A 23,761-nucleotide genomic window follows, 5' to 3' on the forward strand; every position below is an offset into this window, starting at 1 on the left:
GTGGCTGAGGGTAGCGCTAGTCTCCGGAATAGAAAGACTCTCTTACTAATTACTAATTACTAGGTGGAACTTAAGGAAGGCGAGATGTTATTACAGTGCCTCAGCTGTCATTGCAGCTATGCCAGTAATCTAGCAGACCTGTACCTGGGTCTCAGGTGTCAATACTTATGCTTGTTCAATACATGAATGTAACGGGAACCGACAGCCAGACCAGAGCCTGCCAATACCTTCCAGCTTGACAACCTCACTTTGACCCTTATTCCGTACTACGCACTGTTCCATCTTCCTTAAGTTAGCCGAGACTCATAAATGGAAGTTATTTGGTTTCCGGGGTCGATTGCGAGCATACGGATGCCGAGAGCCGCGAGGAACAAGAGCATCGAGCTCTGCCGTGTTGACCATCGAAGCGTCCGCATTGGCCAGGGACCTCAGCCCCACGAGACGCATAGCTGTCTCTACCTCATCTTTGAGGACTGGGAGTTCAGTAGCCGGGTTAGCCCAGATTAATACCATAGAATATGAGCTGTGCTATACTGGGGCGAAATAATCTAACTCACCATTAACTAGGTGCTCCACACCCTCTTTCCCGTAGTTGATGGCATACATGAATGGTCGACCTAAGCCTACACCGCTTGCACCCAAGCAGATCGCTTTCAGAACGTCGGAGCCCCGCCGTATTCCTCCATCCAAAAATACTTCCATGTGGTCAAAGACTTCAGGGCATTCTCTGTGCAATTCGAGAAGGATGAGAATCGAAGCGGGCGCAGTATCCAATGCTCTGCCCCCGTGGTTGCTGACCACAATACCTTGGCAACCCATGCGCATTGCGATCCTTGCATCCATGGCAGATTGGATCCCTTTGAGCACAATAGGAAGTTTGGTCAGTTTTCGCAGCCACTGCAGGTCCTCCCAGCAGAAAGATGGGTCGATATACGATCCAGCAGTACGGGCAAGGCCGGTACCTTTGCCGTCGCTGAATGAGCTCCTGGTGTCGGTGATGCCACTGGAGTATATGGCTTCGAGTTTAAGGCGCTCATCAGCTTCGCGTTTCGAAACGACGGGGAGGTCCACCGTGACCCACAAGGCTTTTATCTGCGTACAATTGTTGATAATGCTTATAAGCTCCTCAGTCTTGCAGCGGTCTTTGTTAATATAGAGCTGAAAAAAGAAGGGTTGCTCTGGTGGCGCAGCGTCAAGAATCTCGAGGAGTGGGTACGAGGCTGTAGTCGATATCTGCGCGACGTCAATCTTTGTGAACACGCAACGAGAGATAGCAAGATCTAGCGCTGTACCGTTTGAATGATGCCACTGGCTGCTGCTCCCCTGCTCAGAGCGAGCTCACCTTCGGGTCCACCGGCCTTTCCGATACCAGCCGGGGAAATCCATAGTGGAAGGGCCACATCATGGCCCATCAACCTGCTTTTTGTCGACACCTTTGCCACATTTCTCATAACCCGAGGCCGGAACCAGATCTTATCGAAAAGATTGCGGTTGGCATCCCTCGTTATGTTGTCGTTGGAGGCTCCTGATATGAAAGCAAAGTTCTTATGCGAAAGGGAGTGCCTTGCTGCTTCTTCGAAGTCGAACAAGTTGATGAGCGTTTGGAGAGGTGGCTTTTCTGCTGAATTCCTTTCTATCTTTTCACCCTTTCTCGGCGGTGGGTCCCTGAAGCTTGTTCTTGGGTCAAGGTCACCGATTTTCTCCTCTGGCCGTAGATTGGTCATAATAAGACTGGGCTCGTGGATTTCCTTGTATGCCTCAGTGGCATCCCGGCCAGCGTAAAGCTGAATGACTGCACATCGTCAATTTGACGTTCCCCTAGCTACACAAAAGGATGTCTGCGTACTGGCCTGTCCTCCAGGGTGCTCTGGGCCGAATCTGGTCATATCGTACACTTTCTCTTCGACTACTATCCAGAGGTCGTCTAGTCTCCCATGGCTTTCAACCTCTGCCGCAGTGATCAATCTCTTCTTAGACGATGCCATTGTTCCTTGTCGGATCCGTCTACTCACGCCAGGCTCAGAGCAGCCGTTTCCTGCTCCAAAGTGTTTAGTAGCGACGTTCTTTGAAATGGCCAGTCCCCACTTCTCACCTCTGGATAGCTAATATGAACTTCAAATTATTGCTTTCATACCATAATCGCTCTCCGTGTCGATCCGAAGATGTCTCATGCTCGAGCCGGTCGACAGTTTGGAGATTGACGTGGCGTACACATGTGGGGCTTAACGGCCATGACGAGCATGGCGGTTTCGTAGGGAGCAGCGCTAGCGGGGACGCGCTAGCGGGCGGGGACAAGCAAAACTCATTTCGCGGGTTCTGTGCGATTTCTGAGAAGGAGATTCTAGCATGACGAGCACAAGAAGACCATGACCAAGATTTAGAAGGAGTTTTCGGTGTCGAAGCAATCCATGGTCACCGGTGTGTCCGTGATAAGGTCTACTATGAGACTAAATGGCAAGGATGTCCAGATAAAGAAAACACGGAAGAGCGAGCGCTAAGCCTGCCGCTGAAGAGATTTCTCCTTCAAATACGTCCCGAACCGACTGTGCTCCAAGCTACGCTTCCGAAAATTTACAACAGTATCATACCAGTATCATGTATCTGGAGAAAATGCACTCGAAAAGACTGACACTGCTTGAGCGCAAGAATGATCGAATTTAGTACGAAGGACTATCAAGAGGAGAGAGAGCGCTGGTACAACTCTACACGTAAGTCACGTGACTGGGGGCTTGGCACTTCATGGACTCCAGTCCCGTGACAGAGACAAAGTCGAAACAATTGAGACGTTTCAGATCTGAGGCGAAGGGGCACCCGGCTCCGGCTGTGAAACGAGGAAAAAGAAGACCTCCGCTCCTGCTTCATCCACCATCTGGGAAGAATTGGCGTGGGTGCCGATGAAGGAAGACTGGGACCCGCAAGGAGTCAAAGTGGAAGCAGTGGAGAGAGGTGATTCCGGGAAACTGATCGCCTACATACGCTTCAAGAACGGTGAGCAGCTATGTGTTGGTATGGATAAGGTATCTGTACATCGACACTGTCCTAGGCCAATGCTGAGATTCTTCGGAAAGCATCACCGAATCCCTAGGACCCATATATAGACTAGGAAAGGTGCATAGCTTCAATAGGAGGCTGGGTCGCCTAGTAAGTGATTTCCTCCTCATCGTCATCATATTGTGATGCGATAGTTTACGTGTCGGCGTCGCCAGCCCAGCTCGACCTGACTCTAGTTTTGTGGGGAGCCGTTATACTAGAAGGAATATGCGATAGCTCAATGTCTTGAGGTATTATTTAAACCTCGTCTGGCTCCCTCATCTTGTTGATCTGGCTCTTCAGCAGTGCTCACCAGTCTTTCCTCGCTACCCATCTTTCAAAAAACAGCCACTTCACTTCGTTTCGCTGGTCGAACTTCTTGCTATTTTCACACGACATACACATCTCAATACACAAACATATCCAATCGAACTTCAAGATGCATATCCCATTCACCGCAACACTCTTTACTGCCCTCTTCGGGCTCGCCGCGCTCTCACCTGTCTCGGCTGGAGCTGTCCTCGGACGAGCACCCCAGAACGGAAATCGACCCGTGCCTAGTGGAGCTTGTTGTGTTGCCAACACGTCTCTGAAACAAGACGCATGCACCGCCGCCAATGGGGCAGCTGGAAGATGTGTGCCAGGAGGAAACGACTGTAAGGACTGCCACTATAAACCACTCGCCCCTCAATTCTCGCACCGATGGATGACTAACATGTGAATCACTTTGCAGGCGGAGGAAGACTAAGCTGTGTTGCAACGGCAAACCTCGAATGTGATGCCAACGTGATTGAGCGAGGAAACACTCTTTGCCGAGCGAAAGCTCCAGGAGGTGGCTTGTTTGATGGAGCGAACATTATTCAAAGTCTGGCACAGGCGACGGTGAACTGATATTCCTGGGAGAAAATCAATTTGATAGAAGACAGTCGATGTAGTTGCTTTCTATTCAATCCCAGTCACATTACCTCGTCACCTAATGATAACTCCATGTGCGATTTGAGTTACCGTCATGCTACCATCTTGTCTAATCAATCACAGTGTCGTGGTAGTTGATGAACGAAACGTTTCCTACTGAAGCGGCAATCCAAGCGTAAATAGGGCGGCATTCAGCCAGATCTAAAAGGGAGTCGACGGGCGAGGCCTTGGCATCGATAATCACATAACTGCGGTGCTCGCGGCTCCCGCCAAATCTGGAAAGAGGGTAATGCCGCCCTTGCTCTTCGCCCGCCTGGATGAGCGATCACGTGCGAGCCTGGGCCAAGATCCGGTTGGGCCTTAGCGCCCAGGCCATTAGTCAGCCAGGTACATAGATGCTATGTATTGTAGATGGGCGAGTCTCACACTCTTTACCTCATACCCACTGCTATACCACTGCGCCACACCAATCTCTCTCGTTCTCTGTGTGTGTGTGTTCTCTACTATCTTCGCACAGGGTCATCCAACGCTGACGGCGTGGTCGGAAGAGCCCGTATCCCTGAATCCCTCGTTGATTCGACTGCGAACCCGTTGACCCTACCGGCGTGTAGAGCTGCACAAATACGTGGCTTTTGTAGGCTATCACTCTCTACTGTTCCTTGGCGGGCCACGCTGGGAGGATATGTTGTAATGTTGGTAGATACACTCAAACAAATTCCGACCAAATCGATCTGCTAAAGGCCCTCTCACGGAATCTCAATGGATCTAACATTGGAGGGAATCGCAAACTGTACCAGCAATCCCGAGGGTCCCTGGGCTTCCACAGGCCGTGAGGCGAAGTGAAGAGAGTTCATGTCGTTGGCGGAGACGATAACTTGATCATTAAGATGAAGCGTGGCCCGTGACCCTACCAGATCCAGCAGCAGCTACACATCCAGGGATAGCAAGCCAGGGCAGTCTCCTTTTCGGCACCGTTCACAAGCATCTCGATGTGCGGAGAAGTTGGTGATGGCTCTTTGAAGCTCTTCGTGGCTTCTGGTGGGGAAGATGTCATACAAGGCTGCGGTTCCTTGGCGATAATAAGGGTGTTCGGGTGGGAGACCAGGAGACAGAGGAAGAAATTATTCGGCAGAGTTTTGATGTGGCAGATAGGCGGCTGGCCAGGGGAGATATTGACGAAGACTCTCGATCGAGGATCGCTCATCTGGACCTTCGATGGAATAGCAGTGCAGTGCTAGAACCGGATAGAAGCAGAACCGCTGGCTATGAATGTTCAATATCCTTGGTGCTTGGGACGAGACTTTGAGGGAAGGGACCGGGTTATATCTGCATTTCTCTCCTCACGCTGCAATCATCTGGCTAAGCACGTTTGCACGATACGACTCGGATCTCTCGAACAGCTCGTCATGAGTACCAGCATCCACGCATCGTCCCGCTTCGATCAAGAAGATAGCGTCCGCGTGCCGTATGGTAGATAATCTATGAGCAATGACCAGGACGGAGATGCCACGCGTCGCCACTCTCAAGTTCTCTTGGAGGGTGCGTTCCGTCTCTGCGTCCAAGGCACTCGTGGGTTCGTCCAGAATTAATAGTCTCGGTTTTCGCACCAGCGCACGAGCAATGGCCAGTCGATGCTTCTGCCCACCGGAGAGTTTGCTCCCATTGGTGCCACAGGGCGTGTCGAACCCCTGGGGTAGCTGGAGGATGGTTTCGTAAATGCTAGCCAGTTTACAGGCCTCGATCATCTCTTCATCTGACACTGTCGTCCCGGGTCGTGCGCCTAGTGAGAGATTGAATCGTATCGTACCGTCGAAGAGCACCCCGTCTTGTGGTACGAGGGCGATGTCGTCGCGGAAAGATAGATCGTCTTGTTTCGTGATGTCTTTCCCGTCAATCAGGATCTCACCGGAGCGTGAGACGTACATCCGCTCAATCAGAGATGTAATGGTTGATTTTCCTGCCCCTGAGGGTCCGACGAGTCCACAGAACTGGCCGGGGCGGATGTGCAGGCTGAGGTCGTGTAAAGCAGTGGCGCTTTGACGAGCGGGATAGGAGAAGTAGACGTTCTGTAGTTTTACGTCCATGCCCGTTGACCCTTGTGGCAGTACAATGTTCCTGATTTCCGCGATGGCTTCGATGTCTCGTTCCTTGCTGGCAAGCGAAGATCTCCCGATGGTGCTTGATGACCCTAGGGCTATCACGTTGGTAACTCTTGCAATAGCACTTCGGGCGTTGGTGATCTCAGGAGCAAGGGCGAACATCTGAGTCCAGAGCTGCGCGCTAACCAGCAACGAGAAGACGACCATGATGAATTGTGTCTGGCTATACGTGCCGTTGAAGACTTGTTTAGATCCCCACCAGAAACCCAGCGCAAACGCTAGATTGCCGATCAAGTATTGCAGCGCGAGCCAGACGTTGGCATAGAAGCTAATGGCGGTAACCTCTCGTGTCGGCCCTTCCAGTGTGCGTTGGTACACGCCCAGGATCTCGTGTTCAAGTGACAGCGTAGCAACAGTCTTCATAGAACTGACGGCTTCTACACCGACCCCAACTGACTTGTTGAAGGCGTGCTCATGTTTGTCAGCGAATCGGGCCAGGGCGCGTAGCTGCGTGAATCCCACACTGAGGAGAAGTGGGACGATGCTCATACATACAATGGCGAGCTTCCAGGCAATGATCATCGTCATAATGACAGCGGCAAAAAGGTTGATACAAATCGACAAGATGGTGCCGATGATTGACCCACTGAGGCCAGCGATCTGGTTGCCGTCGTTGGTGATCAGGCCGAGCAAACTGGCTGCCGTACGGCCCTTGGATTGATGCCATTGAACATCCTGATCGAAGAGGGCGCGGAAGAGGGACACGCGAATCGTGTAGATGGTCTTTTCAGAGACCCAGCCAAAACCAACCCAACTGGCGATATTGGCAAAAAACTCTATGATAGCCAACACGAAGAACATGAGTGCGTAGAAACGGCCACTGTCTCGAATCTGAGAGGGTGAGCGACAGGGGCTCAGTCCGCCAACAGTGTGGCCGAAGATCACGGCGTCAGCACAGTATGCTCCACCAACAATGCTGGCTCCTGCGAGTGCGAAGAGTGCTACGAGAGCGTGAGGGCGTATGAAGCGTGACATGGCTTTGGTCACAGATGTGAGACTCTGATGGACTTGGTCTTCTTTGGTAGCTGCTGGTGACAAAATGTCGCCGCCTTTGGTGACTGCGATTGAGATTTCGGGGTTTTCGGTCTTCTCCAGATCATGTTCCACCTTTTCCATCTCGGGCACACCGCTGAGCGAGACGTCTTCGTTCGATTGCCGTGCAGCAGAGGTGGAATCCAAGTTCTGCAGGCTGACAAGTCTTGCGTATGCGCCATGTTTGCTCATGAGCTCTGGGTGGGTTCCTTGTTCCAGAACCCGGCCGCTTCCCATAACGACGATGTTGTCGGCCTTGTGAATCGTACTGAGACGATGAGCCACTGATATCACTGTCCGGCCTTCTGAGCAGCGTTCGAGAGCTTCGAGAATCTCCCTCTCACTCTGCGAATCGAGTGATGCGGTGGCTTCGTCGAGGATGAGGATCTTGGGATTCTTGATGATACTTCGCGCAATGGCGATACGTTGCCTCTGTCCTCCACTGAGCCGTGTTCCACTAGCCCCTACCATGGTGCCGAGGCCTTCTGGCATGTTCTTGATGAACCGTGCAGCGTCTGAGATATCCATTGCGTGTTGGACCATGTCAATGATCTCTTCCACTATCGGGCCCTGCTCGCGAGCAGCCTCTTTTGCTTCAGTACCCGCTCTCATGGCGGCTGCTACAGCATTGAGTTGAGGTCCGAGCAGCACATCTTGGAACCGTTCGTGTCCGGGCGTAGCCGAGTTCACTAAACCGTGGGCAACATTTTCAAGGACTGATCGGTCCAGCAAAGTGGCTTCCTGTTGTACGAGACCAACCATACCGCGCACCTGGCGTGTGTTCAGCTCGTGGAGTTCCTGTCCGTCCAAGGTCACTGAGCCCTCGATAGGATCGTAGAGTCGAAGCAATAGGCTGGCTATAGTCGACTTGCCGCTACCTGAAAACCCAACTATGGCTGTCTTTTTGCCAGCCGGAAAGCTCAGAGACACATTCTGGAGCACCTTCTGCTCTGGCCTGGATGGGTAGGTAAAGGAGACGTTCCGAAGTTTGAATTCACCCGCAGCATCGGCAGGCAACCTCAGTCCCGTGTCCACGATGCCATCGATCACCGAGGGCGCATCGATGTCTTCCTTCAACTTACCAAAGGCAGCTGCAGCCCCCGCAAAGATGGCCAGGAATGGAGTCATCTGGCTAAGTATCAACGTGGCTGTCAAGAGAGGTGTTAGCTTCCATGGGCGGTCGTCACACCACCAGGAGTAACTCACCATCGACTAGGAGAAAAACGACGGTGAAGACCGCTCCTATCGTCGTTTCCTTTCCTTGGCCAGCAACCGCATCCGCTATCATATGGCTACCCTGCCAAAATGCCAGTGCATCAGCTGAATAGGCGATAAAATACACCAAGCCAGACTGAATGCCGTTAGCCAACGCCTTGTCGATGCCAGCTTTTCTAGCCAAGCGTAGGTGCGATGAGAAATTGGATTCCAGCTTGTTGTTTGCATTGAAGGCGTGCACAACGGCAACATTTGTCAACGCTTCTGATGCAACAGACGAGGCTGCGGCAAAGTGGTCGGATACTTCGGAAGAGGATTTCTTGACAAAGTATCCTCCGATAAGTGACATCGAAAAGAATGCCGGCACAAGCGCAACGAGAACCCCAGCGAGTTTCGCGATCTTGATGAAGGAGACGATATACGCTGTGACAAAGAAGGAAATACTGGACAGACAGATGCCGACTTTCTCTGAAGTTCCCATGCGTATCATAGAGATGTCGCCATTGAGTCGTGATGACACTTCACCGCTAAGGCGGGTATCAAAGAATGCGGGTTCTTTCCGTAGGAGGCTGCGTAGATAGTGCTCGCGAAGGCGTTGCGCCAGTCTAGCGCCACCTAGAGACCAACATACGAGATGGATGTACACGAGGCAGAAGTGAGCGATGCCCAGGTACACCATGTACAGAATTTTGTCGTTGACCCTATTTTGATAGTAGTTGTTATTGACCGAGGCCTGGGTGTCGGCGGCGCAGATCTGGCCGTTGAAATCATCGAGGAGCTGGCCATAAATAATTGCTAGTAGTGGAAACGGAACACCTGCAGCAATAGCAAAGGCTACTCCAGTGACAAGCAGGAATATATCGAGAGGTGACGGGTTTGCTTGGACAAAGACCGAGAAATAGTTGAACGCTGCCTTAAACTGTAACGGTTGGTACCCCCTCATTAGCACGGGTCAGACCTTGACATTGATGTATGAAAGAATTTCCAACCTTTGCCAAATACCCTGGACGCGGAGTCTGTTCCTCTTGGGATGTCTCTGCCATGATTGTGGGAAAGCGTTTGGCTCAAACGTAACGCACAGCAGTAAAATTGATACTTATCTCCCACAGTCATTAGATATAGTGAGTTGTTCAAGGTGGCCGTTTTGAAAGAATAGGGAACTCCATGTCTGCGCGCAATCTCAACAGGTCGCTCACCTTGACGAGTGCCAGCGATCTAGTTGTGGATCAGCTAGGGCCTCAGGAATTTCCTGGTGCTTCTGTCGTTCTCTGAATGAACCCTGGGTCGAGGAAGATTCCCCATGAGGCCGACATCGGTGTATGTACCCATGTCTCGACATCGATGGGCCATATCATCACAGCTTACATGGCTGGCATGTCCTCGCATGTTCTTCTGGTGGATGGGCAAAGGATGTACATTGAAGGTGCCTAGAGAAGCGGTGGCAGCAATGGAGTCTACGAGTCAGGAGAAGGCAGAATGGATCCGATGATAAGATTTGATTGATTAGATTTGATTGAAATTATCGTGAGACATTTTCTTAACGTTGCATTATGCATGCGAATGGCTTGACGGAGTGGTAGATAATCGTTGGAGCAAGGGCTGTGCATAGGCCTAGACACTAAGGCTTGTTGATGGATGTGCCGAGCAATCTTGGAGTGATCTGGTAGGGATCTGGCTAATTCTGAGACCCGGTATGCGTAGGAGCTCGCCATTCCGCCCCTTGCTCGGCCGCGCCATCACCTCTTCTTACTACACATGTGTCCCGGCCGCACTTTTATCACTCACAGTACACTAGCATAAAGTTGTTGACCGAGATAGAGTTCATAGCAAGGAATGCTGGAGATCACGGCAAAGGAAGGCCTTTTTCAATGCTAGGCATTGAGCCATCCACTGAGCATTTGGGGGGGTCTTCGGGGATGCCCTGCCAACATGGTATGGTTGCCCGATGAGCAAGTTCAAATTCTGCGTCTAAGCTGCAGTGGGCAATGACAAGATCTGCTTAGGCGCTTCGATGTCGCAGCAGGAATATTCGGGCACAGGTCATACCGATGTCACAATAGTGAGAGTGATAGACAATAGGATCTAGTTAGATGACTGCGATCGACCCGTGTGCCTTCACAATCAACTCTCGGCGTACTTGTTCGACTCGCAAATGAAGCCAAGTCAGCCAGCTCCCAAAAAGCCAAGTCTCGCGCAATTTGGGACCACTTGTTCTGGTCGATTCTCATCGATGAAAGCGATCCCACAGGCAAGACGGATATTGCCTGGTCTTGACCATGGATGTGCGGAGTATCAAGGACCTATATGCTTCGAACAATATGGTACGTTGCCGCGTGTGCTGAGCCTGCAAGACGATGATCATCTTCTCAATCAGTCATTCACTTACCAAGGATTGACTCCGCTGGGACAAGGAAGCCTGCGACGAGCTTGCCTTTCAATGAGACGACTTGTGCAGTGCCCTGGCCGATAGCATGAGTCCGCGTCGAGTCCGCAGGGTATAAGAAAGTGGCCTTGACTACAGCTCCGGTCTCGAATGATCTGATCATCGATAACAAACCCGTCTCGTAGAGTACGCCCCAAAGCAACTATATCACGAGGGGTTGCAGCCGTAGTGACCGTCACCACAACCATGAGTCAACATCAACCCATTCTGCGCACTGAACGCCTGGAACTCCGGCCACTCGGATCAGAGCACTTCGAATTCACCAAACAACTCGACTTTGATCCAGATGTTATGAGATATGTCCTGACTGGCAAACCATTGACACCCGAGCAGGCCGTCGAGGTACACCAATGGCTACTCAACGCAGCAAAGCCGCTTCCCGGCGTCGGGTGTTGGGTCGGCTTTGTCGGTGACGACTTTGTCGGATGGTGGGTCCTTGCTCCTTCTCAGAAAAACGTGGGAGAAGACGGACCGGCGCAATACTACCACGACAGAACTGAATTCGGTTGGAGACTCTTGCCTAAGTTTTGGAGAAAGGGTTATGCAAAAGAAGGATCGCGCGAGCTGCTGAGGTACGCCTTCGAGGACTTGGGGCTGAGAGAAGTGGCTGGAGACACCATGACTATCAACGTGGCCTCTCGAGCCACAATGGCCTCTTGCGGATTGCAACATGTTCGGACCTTCCATAACCAGTATGACGACGTGTATATTCCTGGCATTGAAGAAGGTGAGGTGGAATACAGAATCACCAGGGATGAATGGGTGCGGCAGCATCAGCCCTGGCAGCGCTAGCAACCAGGTCGACTATTGACACCGACGACTTGTGGGAACAGCGGGAGTAAATGGGTCAGAACTACCATCGTCAGATTGTAATTTGTTGCTCGCCGCTGCGATAGTATGGAGTATGGGAACAGGTAGAACGCGTTCTTCGTGCAGGGGAAGGGGAGTGGGAGTGGGATGGATGTCCCTTGGACATTACGGAGTAGCACAAGTAACTTCATCGAATCCAAGCTTATCTCTAGAAGGTTAGCCCATGGTGGATAAATGATGCTGCTTTTCCGAGCCCACGTCCATGTGCCATGTGACCATATCTAGCCCCTTGTCAGCTGTTACGTCTTTCTTTTCTAATGACGCCTAGCCTCGGCGTACTACGGAGGACCGCTGATAAAATACCTTGGCGCCACCGTAACGGTAATGCCAAGGCTGGTCCGAATCGTATATCCAGCTTCCAGTACTCCGTACTCCGTAGCTTTCTGGCATTAAGAATGAGAACTTGCCCTCGCTGGTACCTACGCCGTCTGATCACACCCTGGCTCGAACCGAGTGTCTCTGTTAGCTTTTCCTTCGGATTACATCGAGCTAAAGCAACTCATATCGATGGATGATCGTGCATTATCTAGGCATGACTCGGAAAACTCTGACGACCCTTATCCGAAGGTTCCATCCTCATTGCTATGCTCGCACAGTCGGCCCACAGTGACGACTGACGCCCACTCGCGGCGATCATCAGGTTAACATGGATACTACCAGCCATATGCCACTTTAGTTAAGTGTTGATCCACCATCATCACCCCCACAGAGCCTCGTCCTTGCATATGTGCTCAGGGTTCAGAGGAGCTCGCCAAGGTACGAAGGAGTCCTGTATCTAATCTAATCAATAATTCATCCAGCTAATGAAATCAGATCATTTCCCATCCTGTCGTCCATGCCCGCCCCTTGCCCCTCCAATAAGAATAAGTGCATCACCGTCCCACCTTGTTCAGAAGCCGGTTTCGGCGGAGGACAAAGTAGCAGGGCTAGATCAATTGTCACCAGATGTACGGAGTACTCATACCTGGCCAGGCTAAGTCATGCGAGAGGACCCACGTGGAAATTTTGCATCTGTCTCGAGAACATCTATCTTGCATCGACTATGTATGTGACCTAAGCCCTCTTTCGTCGACATACTACAACCTGAATTCGAAAGATCAATATCAATGGCGATCTTGGACAGACTCCGTCATCTTGTTGGCGACAAAGGGCCTCGCGCTATGCAGGAGGATCCTATGGGAGACTGTTCCAACACAAGCCCCAGAGATAATAAGGAAGCCGAAACAGGTACAGTTGATGCATCAGCTACAGGCAAAAGCAATGAAGACATCCCAGCTGAGGATGCTCAAATGGGGGTCAAAAAGATTGAGGCCGTGACTTTGGCCTGGTCAAAGAAAGCGCTGGCAACGATCCTGATCCTGTATGTTGCAACGATCTTAGATACTTGGTGCCGTCGTGGCTAATGTGGCTCTTTCATTCAGCATCTGGCTCCTGACCCTGGTCAACAATTTCAAATCCACTATTGTTCTGAGCTTAACTCCCTTTGCCACAAGTGATTGGTCGACACACTCCCTCCTAACGGTGATCGGCATTGTCTCCAATACCATGACAGCAGCGGTCTATATCCCGATGGCAAAGATGTTGGATGTCTGGGGCCGTGCTGAAGGATTCCTTCTCATGCTCTGCCTGTGTACTCTTGGGGTGGTTCTTATGGCTGCGTCGGAAAATCTTTCGACCTACTGCGCTGCTCAGGTAGGCTGCAAGCCAATCCATTCATTCGACCTGCGATACGCTCTGCAGATACTTACTAAGAATGGGTGAACAGGTCTTTTACTCCGTCGGCTTTGGAGGACTCGCCTACAGTTGGAGTGTGCTCGCCACGGACGTGACGAACCTCAGGAATCGAGGGTTGGCATTCGCATTCACATCCTCTCCCGCAGTGATCACAGCATTTGCTGGGTCAAAAGCTGCCGAGGGCTTCTACAACAATGTCAGTTGGCAATGGGGTATTGGCTGCTGGGCCATAATTTTCCCCTGCGTCGGCGTGCCATTGTACTTGATTTTGAGGCAAAATCTGCACAAGGCCGAGAAAAGGGGGCTCATCGTCCGGGAGAAAAGCGGCCGGACCTGGTCAGAGCAGGCCTTGTATGTCTTGAAAGAATTTGACTGTGAGTATTCAGATACGCTTCTGTCATTTCTGTTTGTTGCACCACTGACATGTCTCGGAATAAACAGTGCCAGGTGTGGTCCTGTTCGCCAGTGGTCTGACGGTGTTCCTCTTGCCATTCACGCTGGCCTCTCATGCACGCAATGGTTGGAATACCGACTACATTATTGCAATGATCATCACAGGGTTTGTCATACTGGTCATGTTCGTCGTGTACCAAATTTACCTGGCGCCCAAACCATTCCTCAAGTCTCGCTTCCTACTGGACCGGACCGTCTTGGGGGCGTGTCTACTGAACATGACCTATCAAATTTCCTACTATTGCTACGCTAGCTACCTCACGTCTTTTCTCATGGTGGTTTACAATTTGACTCTGTCTGAGGCCGGATATGTCGCCAACACGTTCAGCGCGGTCGCATTTGTCTTTCTTTTCATCACCGGCTACATCGTCCGAGTTACCGGCAAATTCAAATTCATCCTCTGGTTCTGCGTACCGCTGTACATCTTCGCCGTTGGCCTGATGATCCACTTCCGAGAACCCAACGGATATATTGGCTACATAGTTATGTGCGAGATCTTCTTCTCTGTCGCTGGTTGTGTCTTCATCCTTCTCTGCCAGCTCGCCGTCCTCGCTACTGTTGATCATCAGTACGTTGCAGCGATTTTGTCACTGTTGTTTGTATGCGGTACCGCCGGTGGCGCAATTGGGGATACGGTTTCGGGAACCATATGGACCAACACGTTCAAGAAGGCACTCGAGCGCAACCTGCCTAGATCCGAGTTGCCGAACCTGAACTCTATATACGGCAGCCTGACAGTTCAACTCAGCTACCCGCCGGGAACTCCAGAGCGCCTTGCGATCCAGCTTTCGTACGGTTATGCTCAGGTACGCATGCTCGCTGCGGCTTGCTCCATCATGGCTTTGGGTTTCATATGGGTGGCTATGATCAGGGATATAAATGTCAAGAAGATGACGCAGACCAAGGGTAACGTGTTGTAAAGGCCAAAAGCCGATTGGGCTTGGGACAGTTCGTGGTGTCTTGCTGGCGCATCGTAACAAACCAGGTATCCTTACTCAGTGCCAGGCGATAACCTGGGCGGTCACCCGCCTAACACAACTAATGCTAGTGGAGTCTCATTATACCTTTTAACGTCAGAGAGAGTAATGCACCGTGAAGACGAAGTCAACAAGCAACGAGACTAGTTGCTGGGCTTGTGCACCAATGTGACTCTTGAACCCAGCTCTCGATCCCTTCTCTTTCGGCGTGTTCTGCGCAGAAGCCAGGTCGAAAGGCTCTTAATGTTAATTATTTGTTCTTCCTTCCACCCATCACACATAACCACTATTTCGTCTCCGAGTCTTTTAACCTTAGATACTGAAGTGATATTAGTAGAACAACCTTACGGTCTCGAAGGCGTCTGATAAGGGGCTTCTGTTCTCCCAGAATTTAAGACGCTCCGGATATTTCCTTTTGTCGTGCTGCAGAGCATCAAAGATTCAATACTAGTACCTCCCCCCCAATACAGCAGACTCTGTTTAAGCTCAGATGGAAAAGCCTACGGGCAATAGCAAGGAGATTATCGACAGCTCTTATCCTACTGCGCGTTCTACTATTATCTTACTACTACAGTAATTATTGATATCATAATGACTTAGACTTTCTTCTAAAAGATAGAGTCTAATACCTCTGTATGAACATATTCTACTTTTTTTGATATTACTCTTCTTTGTCTAATTATCCTTCTGCCCCTCCATCAAGTGAACTGATGTAAGATAGCATCTAGGTCCTTAAGATTATGATTTCGTTTGGAGACGGCTCAGCATGCTTGGAGCAGAAGGTGAGCATTTTATTAGCTCTTGCGGCGCCCTCCATGGCGGTCCTTCTCTCTTCGTTTATAAGGTGGGAGAGTTTATTCGGACGGATCCAGATTCTAAAGCTGCTTTGAACTGTGTAAGTGGGACTCCATATTGTTTGTACCTTCAGCTGTAGAGGAATATCTGCTAGAATGAAGGTTGCTATGTTTAACATATTGAGAAATTGATAGTCGCATCCGATATATGGACTGGACGAAAGATCAAGGGCGGCGCAGGTCTTTTGAATAGCTGTCAATTGCACTCCCACTCAAAACATTGCAGCTGGAGTATGCTTGGTAAAGATGATCACAGTCCGTCAGCGAGCTAGCTAGATTTGTGACCCAAAAAGCATTTTGCTGTCCGCGCGCCCTGAACAGCTATGTCTGAGGAACTTCCAGTGCAGACCTGAGTTGGATTTGTGTCCATCTCTATGACATGGGGGACAGTGGACATGCCAAAACACTCAGAAGCCCGCCAGAGATTCAGCCAACTACCCATTGTCAAGCATTAGCCCCACCCCTTGAGGTCTCAGCCTTGTTATGTACATTGGGGATCCTGAAGACTGAACCGTCTTAGAGCGTAGCACTACTGCCAGTAGTGTGCTAGCTAGTATGGCGAATAAGTGGCTCCTCTGTAAAACTGGTTAACAATCATCTGATCCAGGGCGTAAATGGAATGACTTGGTTAGAGGAGGGGGAGAAGGAAGCAGGAGGTGGAGAAGCAGCAATTAACTATCCGTTGAAAAGAAGCAGTGCAATTGACATTCTCCTCTAGATCACACCTTCCCATCATCAATACCCGCTACATCAGGTATCCTAGTGTTAAATTTTATATATATATATATTATATATGCCCCGAACTGACCCGCCCCGATTACCACATTCGTTTGGGAAAGGGAGCATGGCCGCTTTAATCGGGCACGTGACGGAGCAAGGGAGAGCATCGGGAGAGCATCGGAAGAGGGTGAGGGGGCGGACAGGGAGCAAAGGAGAGCGTCAGTTGAGTACAAGGGAGTTGTAGGGGGAGCAGCAAGTGAGCGAGCCAAAGGAGGACACAGCCGTGAGAATGCTGTTGGGATCCCTAACGCCGGCAATAATTTCCCTGTTCTTGCGAGCCAAACCTCATCTGAAACGCTGCTGTCTAAACCTAAAGTGGGGTCACGGATAATGCTTAAGAAACCCGAAGTACACTCCTCAAGCGCCATAAGCAGACCCTCTTTCAGGAACCTAAAGTGGACCACAGGAGCCCAAAACAGTACACCCGTATAATTGCTGGACGAGCACAATTATGCACGAGACTATGTCGTACCCTCGGTATGTCGGCTTTTGTGCACTCGCGGTAGCACCTTAGTGCCACATTGCATGTCCTCAATGGGCGAAAAGGGCTGTGCACTCAGTAGACCTGCCGAAAATCTAGTCAATTTCAACATTTCTTCCGAGCTCAACGACAAGCGCAACATGCCTAGCGCACACAGCACAAGAAACAAGCCCAACCCGCCTCCCTCACAAACTGCGAAAGTGCAAGTGCTGGCTATTCAGGGGCAAGCGGTTAGTGACGAAAACTCGAAATATGAGCAGCGAATACTTGGCCGTATCAAGAAATGTCTCCAACGGGCTGAACATCCAAACACTCCAGAGTCGGAAGCCTAAGGCGCATGGCGTATGGCAAGTCGCATAATGGCTCAGTACAACGTTACGCAGGCCGATCTTCTAGATCGGACTACTAACGAGGACGACTACGCAGCGCTAGGAGGGCATTCGGTCGTGGATATCACGAGCACTAAAGGTAGTGAAGTAAAAGTTATCTCCCAAATTTGGGTTCACAAGGTTGCCTCCGCGATGACTATCTTCTTCGACTACCGGAGTTACTCCACCCGTCGTCTGACCTCCGTTGAATGGACATTTTATGGGATTTCTGCGAATACGGTCGGCGCAGCAATGGCCTTCGAAATAGCCCATAATCTGACGCTTGAATGGGCTAGAGGCAAAACTGGCAAAAACGCAAAACATAGCTATTGCCTAGGCGTTAGTAGAGGCCTGCTGAAGATTGCTCGAAAGGAGAAGAGTGAGGAGGCGAAACTTTCGGAAGGGGCGGGAGGACGAGGTGAGTAAAGTCAGCAAGAGAAACACATTCCCTATGCTGCAGAGGTCTCCCACCCTGATTAGAATGCGACCTCATGCCCATTGCTAAAAGCTAGGGTCTCACCATACCTTGAGAACGACGACAAGCCGGCAATCAAGCTAGATGATAGTGACAGTAACTCCTTTAATACGGCAAGAGAACAGGGAAACATTACTGACGATGGCGACATCCAAGAACAAGCAAGTGTCAGTGACGAGGATGAAGCTAAGGCTAAAGTAACTTTTAAGGAGTAGGAAGAGGAGCCACTTAACCTAGACGCTGACTTTAAAGAACAACTTCACCGGATGGCTCCCCGTCATGGTTCCTGAAACCTCTACGACCGTGGTTGACCATGACAGCGAAGGCCAGCTCACTTTAAATCCCTGGAATTCAAGCCAGGCTCTAGTGCGATTCCGTCAGTCTGCCGAGAAGGTTGCAACAGAGTACTTGAAGACGCAGAACTTGAAGCTTCATAAAGGTAGACCCAGAGAATACAAAGTCAGGAACAGGGATGCGTATCGAGATGGAGTTGAAGACAGTAAGCAGATCGACGTGAAGAGGAGAAGGATCGAGGGTGCTTGACTGAAGTGCACAGTGTCAGCTACGGTCTCAATGACTTCTACCAGATCGAAGATTGGTCGGTCGATTTACATCACCACGCCCATCATACGGACTTAAATTGGCTCAATGAACAAGCGGAACTAATCTCACATCTTGAACCGTTACGGAAACTCATTATCCTTACACATTATAGCCCTTGTACGAGCGAGGAAGCAATCGGTCCCAAGCATAGAGGAAGTGCAATCTCTTCCGGGATTCGCCACCGATCTATCAAGTGAAGCCTACTAGACGAATTAAAATATTGTAGTTTAGGCCTTAGGTACACACATTTCAACTATAACTTTTAAGATGTAAAAAATAGAAAAAGAGTTGTCTCGAACTAGCGTGGTTACTATTTTACTTAGGTAGCTAGTTTTAATTCGCAAAAGATTCTTACTATATAATTATAATATTATAAGTACTGGCTCTATACGATCTTCTTCTAATCTTACTTTAAAGTTATAGAGGTTAACTTAGTACCTAATAATTCTAATACTTTAAGCTCATCTAGAATTACCTTCTAGTTTACGTCTCCACTCTTGAGAGAATAGAAAAAGTGCCTAAATTATAACTTAAGGTAATCTTCTCGGAGTATTTCTAATCCGTCTACGTATTTTAATATATACGTCAGTAGAGCCATCCAGGCATAGTAATAGTAGTGAGATCAATCGCGTATAGATAGTCGGATAATAGCCTCTATATAGCGAGGGGCCGTTAGTATTCGTACAGGGTAGAGGTGAGAGGAAAAGGCCTCTTATCCCCGCCTAGGTTACGCACGAGGTAGCTAAGGGTCCGAGGCCAGGATGATATCTCCATTTAATGACTGAAAGTCTAGACTTGATAAGCTGTAAAGGAGTTCCGACTCCTTCAGTAAAGAAATGATTAGGTCTTAATTAACATATAGGTGCCGTGCTGGAGGCGGGAAAGGATGAAAGTCGCCTCTGAGCCTACATTCCGAGATTTGTTTGCAGTCCAAAACCCTGCTGAGAATAGGGCTTCGAAGCTAGTATATATTAATTCATCAGGCAAAATGAAGGAAGTTTCTATTAAACTAACATCGATGACGGAAGGGACTCCGTAGATTGTTAATAAATAATTGCCCCATAAAACATTAGGAATGCGGGCGTTGTTAAGGAGCTATGCAATCATGGCAACAAGCACATTATCTAGAGATTGGCCGTTGAACTTGAAGGTGTCCATTTCGGAGATAGCAAGATCAAGATAATATTGAGAAGATTAAGTTAGAGTCTTATTGTATAGATAACTAGTACCCCTAGAAACTTAGAAATAGCCTGTGCTATATTAGGAAGGTCCACCGAGAAGGCCCCTAGACTAGGCATCTACATGTAGTAGTATATCATCCGGTCTAGAGCTCTAATGACTGACGATTATCTGCAAAAATAGCTTCCTTCTTGCTATTATATGAAATATCCCCTTCTCCCTCCTTTCGAGTGACCATGGCACGTAGTTAGGACCGTATAGCCGCTTAAAGATTCACGCCGCACGCCCTTGGTCTGCCAGATAAAGGGAACGCATTCCTCTCCGCGATCAATACAAAGCACTAACGCACGCAACGAAACATACCCTAGGGATCAAGAAGAAACAACCGCAACATCCTCCTCGGCGAAAGGGCATGTTCGGGTCGGTCGATTAAGGTTGATGGACTCTAAGAAGGGTAAGCCAACATCCTTTCCCATCTCCTGTAAGCGACGTCAAAAGTATTGAGTTAAGGTATCCTAGTACCCCTGTGATCGAGTGCTGATCCGATCTAGCGTGCATAACTATCTCCTAGACCGTTTTACAATCGAAGGCTCCGAAGCGGGAGCGGAAAACCGAACAACAGAACCCGCCCTCTCGAAAGCGACCGCGTAACATCTCGTCCTGAACCTCCAAGAGTCATTAATTGGCCAGAAAGAAATCCACAAACTCGTTTCGCCGAAAACGTTCGGATGCAGGTTCTGGCAAACCCAGTTCGAACGCACGAAGTGGCCAGAAACCTGTGGAAGAGAAGAGTGCTCCTTATCACCTTCATGAGCACGGAACTTGGCCCTCACGAGCATGTGAAACGCCGGAAACTGGGAACCCTGGGGGGCATATTATAAGTTCCGGCACATACTTCACGGCTGTGCTCGCACTGCTAAGACGCCCTCAGGGTAGCCACAGCTCGGAACGGCTTAGTCATGATTCAGGTTATGTGGCGGTTTGCTCAGGACAAGAAGCGGAAACGGATTTTGGAGAGGTCAACGATTTGCCGCTGAGTATTGTGGTATGTACATAGAATAGGTAGGGTTTTATATGAGTACTTAGCTAGCTATTTAGCTTAACACCCTGTCCGGGGCTTGAGGGAAGGACTCGAAACCCTCTTATAATCACAATGCGTAAGTGCGTAGGTCGGACCGCCAAAACTAACGTTAACACCTCCTGTTCGATGACACAACCTCAAGTCCCCATCTCGGTCATTTGGATGCCTTCATGCAAGGACTTTTTTTCTTGCGTTTAAGCCACCCTAATGGCCGTTCAGCTTTATGTGACCCATTTTGGGCCTCTGGTTTCCGTTGACGATTAACGTTGAGGGATGCTTCGGTGAGATTTTTGCCGCAGGAAATTCGACCTTGACGCCACTCGTGGAAGGAATCGGCCTATGAGGATTTCGTGGCTTGCGCGGCGGGAGCTCCTTCAAGTAGGCTGGGAGCTGCTGCTTTTGCCCGGGTGGCTGAGCACTGTGATCGATATATTAGTTTGTTGAAAGGGAGGCGTGCATGTTGTTAAGTAAGTTGCATAGGGGTATTTCAAAACTTGGAGTGACATACCCATTGTAGTGTATCCCAGCAATCAAGTCGCCGCGAGCATTCATCTCTGCTCCATTCATCAAGAATGTGCCACTACCTGGAAGAAACAGCTTGTTCTGGTTTGCCAGCCCGTAAATGAGATTGTTTTCGGCATTGCTAAGCTGTGACTGGAAGTAGTTATTCATGCGATTCCGAATCGCATCTTCATAGTTATCCCACGGCGTTTCCCAGTCAATTCCCGAGCTGGAGCTCACGCCCACAACGGTAATGGCATCAACTCCCTGCGGGTCGGCCACGCGCGATATCTGGAGTCCGCCGTCGCTAACTACACCCAGAGCCACATTGACATGCCAATTCAGAGTAATTGCGAAACTGTGTGCAATAAGTTAGCAAGCTAGACTTTCTGTAGATACTTCCAACCTACGTTGCTCCTGTTGTGAACGGGCCAGAGATGAACCCAGTCTGGTCGCATTTGAAGTTGAATGTATTGGACCCAGTGATTTTAATCAATTGGCCACCTGGCGTGAAGATAATCTGTGAACTAGCTTGGGCTTCAAGCGTGGTCAGCTAGGAATGGACATTTCAAAAATCTTCACTCTCATGGTTAGAATTACCGTTTTCGTTAACTTCAATCTTGTTCCAGGCAGACCCGCCAGCCGTATCTGAATTCTCTGAAGTTGACACGTCCCCGTTCCAATAGAAGCTGCCGTCATCTGCGCGTTTGAAGTCATAGTAGCTGTCATTTGGGTCGGGATGACGGGAATTCCAAGACATAATGTATCTCGGCGCAACTTCAATTGACCCATCACCATGAGCCACTGCGACAGGCTCTGTGCATTCTATCTCTGTGGCAAAGTTCAAGAATTTGAGAAGGGGGCAAAACCAATCGAACCAGAATTGATCCGCATTCATCACCAATAAACCTCCATTGCTCGTGGAACCATCGACCCAGGTTCCCGAATAGTCGAGGACTGGTGGACTTGGTGGAGGGGTTCGATTGGTCATCATCATGTAGCAGAGCGCGTTTTGATCTAGCATGTTTTGTGGTGTAGAATTAGGCACTGATGGATCCAACCAAGGGTACATATAATAGTTCAGAGAAGTTGGCGGAAATGATGGAGCATCAGGGTTAACTGTAACGACAACGTTAAAGATTTCCACGAACCTGCAACAGATTTTGACACTGACCTGTCGATGGTTCACTGGTTTGAAGGGAAATACCCAGCAGCGTTTTGTCTGAGGCCGCCATGAGTGACAACCAGCGATTGACAAGGGTAGCAAAGCTGCTTCGTACGACATAATTTTCCTTGGACCAATCTTCCCCGCCAAAGTGGCTCATTGCAGGATCGTAGTTATATGCCTCTAAGTGCATACGTTAGCCAGCGATAACCACAGAGGTTATAGAGGTTATAGCTCTAACCCGAGGCATCGATAAACAGTTGTGCTAAAGAGAATACTCCTTGTGGGTTACCCATTTCTTGCAAGTACCCCTTATTCGCTGGATCGTTGGGGTCAAGATTTTTGGAGCCTGGCAAGTGAAGTTAGCTCGGCATCAAACCATACGAAGTTCAATTCACCGATGGTTACTGGAAATGCCAGGACCCAGCCGGAAACATCCCATTCCTTCTCTGTTGGGTCGTTCGGATCATCACTTGTGTAAAGGGTGAGTGTTCCGGATTGGAACTTAAGTAAATAGTACAACTGCGGGATGAGAGAAGTCACGTTCAGTGATATTTGAGGTGCATCTAGTTGCCCTGCCATGGATCCTCCGCCTCGTACGGTCATGTTGAAGGTTTTGATTGGAGAGGTGGGATCTGAGATGGCCCACATGTTCCAAAAAGCATCGTCAATCAGAGATTGGCTGAGAACAAGCAATTGATGCCATGGTTTTGGACTTGTCTTGTACACCAAACTATTTGTAAAAGGGTCTGCCATGTTGTAAGGCTGTCCTCTTTGGGCAGAACTATCGTTTTTGAGTGTGCGGACACTCGTCTTCCACGGGCGGGACCAGGTGCATTTATAGCTGAATCACAACAATTAAGGAACGAAGAATGATTCCCTCCATCATAAATTTGTTTCACATGCAAATTCATCAAATTCACTCATTTTGTTGGTCTGGGCTTTGAGTTTCAAATAAATGGAGTGTGGTATCTGATTCGATCAAACCTCTTGACATCAAAAGTCTGATGATATGCGCTCTGTCGACAAGATCCTTGAACGGCCTCAACTCCTCTAAAATCAAGCGTTTCCCACTTTCATTTCACTTTCGTTGTTTTCGGTCTGTCAATGCACTAAATAATTCAATAAATCTTCGTGTTGAAGACACTGGTTGTTACTAATCTTGTCGTCATTCGCCGCCTCTCACCCCTTCTATACTGGCACCAGCGCTGCACCTGAGCTGGAGGTGAGTCAGAGCTCAAGAAATAACAGCACTTAGAAATCTCCAGCACATGCCACTCACTAATCAGCAGCATCAGAAATTTTGGGACCGGGACCTCCCCCTCAGAGGGTTGCAATTACATGGCCTTCATTTAAATATTTTTGAGGGAGGAAAAGGGGCAATGCCTTCTCGTAGTAATCAAGCCGCAACAAGTCATGGACAGATGTCTCCACGTAGAGTAATAA

At 49.6% G+C, this 23,761-nt stretch overlaps 9 protein-coding genes across 9 annotated transcripts; 6 read left to right on the plus strand and 3 right to left on the minus strand.

Moving 5' to 3' along the window:
- Positions 1–303: 303 nt before the first annotated feature.
- On the minus strand, positions 304–1,985 carry A1O9_00041 (L-lactate dehydrogenase (cytochrome); the record flags this gene model as incomplete). Its single annotated transcript, XM_013409205.1, has 4 exons — positions 304–473; positions 558–1,233; positions 1,293–1,792; positions 1,847–1,985. The coding sequence occupies 4 exons, from the start codon at positions 1,983–1,985 to the stop codon at positions 304–306; spliced, it is 1,485 nt and encodes a 494-aa protein (XP_013264659.1).
- Positions 1,986–2,831: 846 nt separating this feature from the next.
- A1O9_00042 (uncharacterized protein) lies at positions 2,832–3,083 on the plus strand (the record flags this gene model as incomplete). Its single annotated transcript, XM_013409206.1, has 1 exon — positions 2,832–3,083. A coding segment is annotated over one exon (252 nt), but the record flags the coding sequence as incomplete, so codon positions are not given.
- A 386-nt stretch (positions 3,084–3,469) lies between these two features.
- A1O9_00043 (uncharacterized protein) lies at positions 3,470–3,921 on the plus strand (the record flags this gene model as incomplete). Its single annotated transcript, XM_013409207.1, has 2 exons — positions 3,470–3,686; positions 3,764–3,921. 2 exons carry the CDS (start codon positions 3,470–3,472, stop codon positions 3,919–3,921), a joined length of 375 nt encoding a protein of 124 aa, XP_013264661.1.
- Positions 3,922–5,285: 1,364 nt separating this feature from the next.
- Positions 5,286–9,394, minus strand: A1O9_00044 (ATPase; the record flags this gene model as incomplete). Its single annotated transcript, XM_013409208.1, has 3 exons — positions 5,286–8,284; positions 8,343–9,270; positions 9,341–9,394. The coding sequence occupies 3 exons, from the start codon at positions 9,392–9,394 to the stop codon at positions 5,286–5,288; spliced, it is 3,981 nt and encodes a 1,326-aa protein (XP_013264662.1).
- A 1,586-nt stretch (positions 9,395–10,980) lies between these two features.
- On the plus strand, positions 10,981–11,586 carry A1O9_00045 (uncharacterized protein; the record flags this gene model as incomplete). Its single annotated transcript, XM_013409209.1, has 1 exon — positions 10,981–11,586. The coding sequence occupies one exon, from the start codon at positions 10,981–10,983 to the stop codon at positions 11,584–11,586; it is 606 nt and encodes a 201-aa protein (XP_013264663.1).
- A 1,184-nt stretch (positions 11,587–12,770) lies between these two features.
- A1O9_00046 (uncharacterized protein) lies at positions 12,771–14,771 on the plus strand (the record flags this gene model as incomplete). Its single annotated transcript, XM_013409210.1, has 4 exons — positions 12,771–13,024; positions 13,086–13,356; positions 13,430–13,772; positions 13,840–14,771. The coding sequence occupies 4 exons, from the start codon at positions 12,771–12,773 to the stop codon at positions 14,769–14,771; spliced, it is 1,800 nt and encodes a 599-aa protein (XP_013264664.1).
- Positions 14,772–16,996: 2,225 nt separating this feature from the next.
- Positions 16,997–17,275, plus strand: A1O9_00047 (uncharacterized protein; the record flags this gene model as incomplete). Its single annotated transcript, XM_013409211.1, has 1 exon — positions 16,997–17,275. One exon carries the CDS (start codon positions 16,997–16,999, stop codon positions 17,273–17,275), a length of 279 nt encoding a protein of 92 aa, XP_013264665.1.
- A 27-nt stretch (positions 17,276–17,302) lies between these two features.
- A1O9_00048 (uncharacterized protein) lies at positions 17,303–18,001 on the plus strand (the record flags this gene model as incomplete). Its single annotated transcript, XM_013409212.1, has 2 exons — positions 17,303–17,729; positions 17,820–18,001. 2 exons carry the CDS (start codon positions 17,303–17,305, stop codon positions 17,999–18,001), a joined length of 609 nt encoding a protein of 202 aa, XP_013264666.1.
- A 4,550-nt stretch (positions 18,002–22,551) lies between these two features.
- Positions 22,552–23,071, minus strand: A1O9_00049 (uncharacterized protein; the record flags this gene model as incomplete). Its single annotated transcript, XM_013409213.1, has 2 exons — positions 22,552–22,664; positions 22,714–23,071. The coding sequence occupies 2 exons, from the start codon at positions 23,069–23,071 to the stop codon at positions 22,552–22,554; spliced, it is 471 nt and encodes a 156-aa protein (XP_013264667.1).
- Positions 23,072–23,761: the final 690 nt, after the last annotated feature.

This window comes from Exophiala aquamarina (assembly GCF_000709125.1).
Source record: "Exophiala aquamarina CBS 119918 chromosome Unknown aczIA-supercont1.1, whole genome shotgun sequence".
Taxonomy (NCBI): Eukaryota; Fungi; Ascomycota; class Eurotiomycetes; order Chaetothyriales; family Herpotrichiellaceae; genus Exophiala; species Exophiala aquamarina.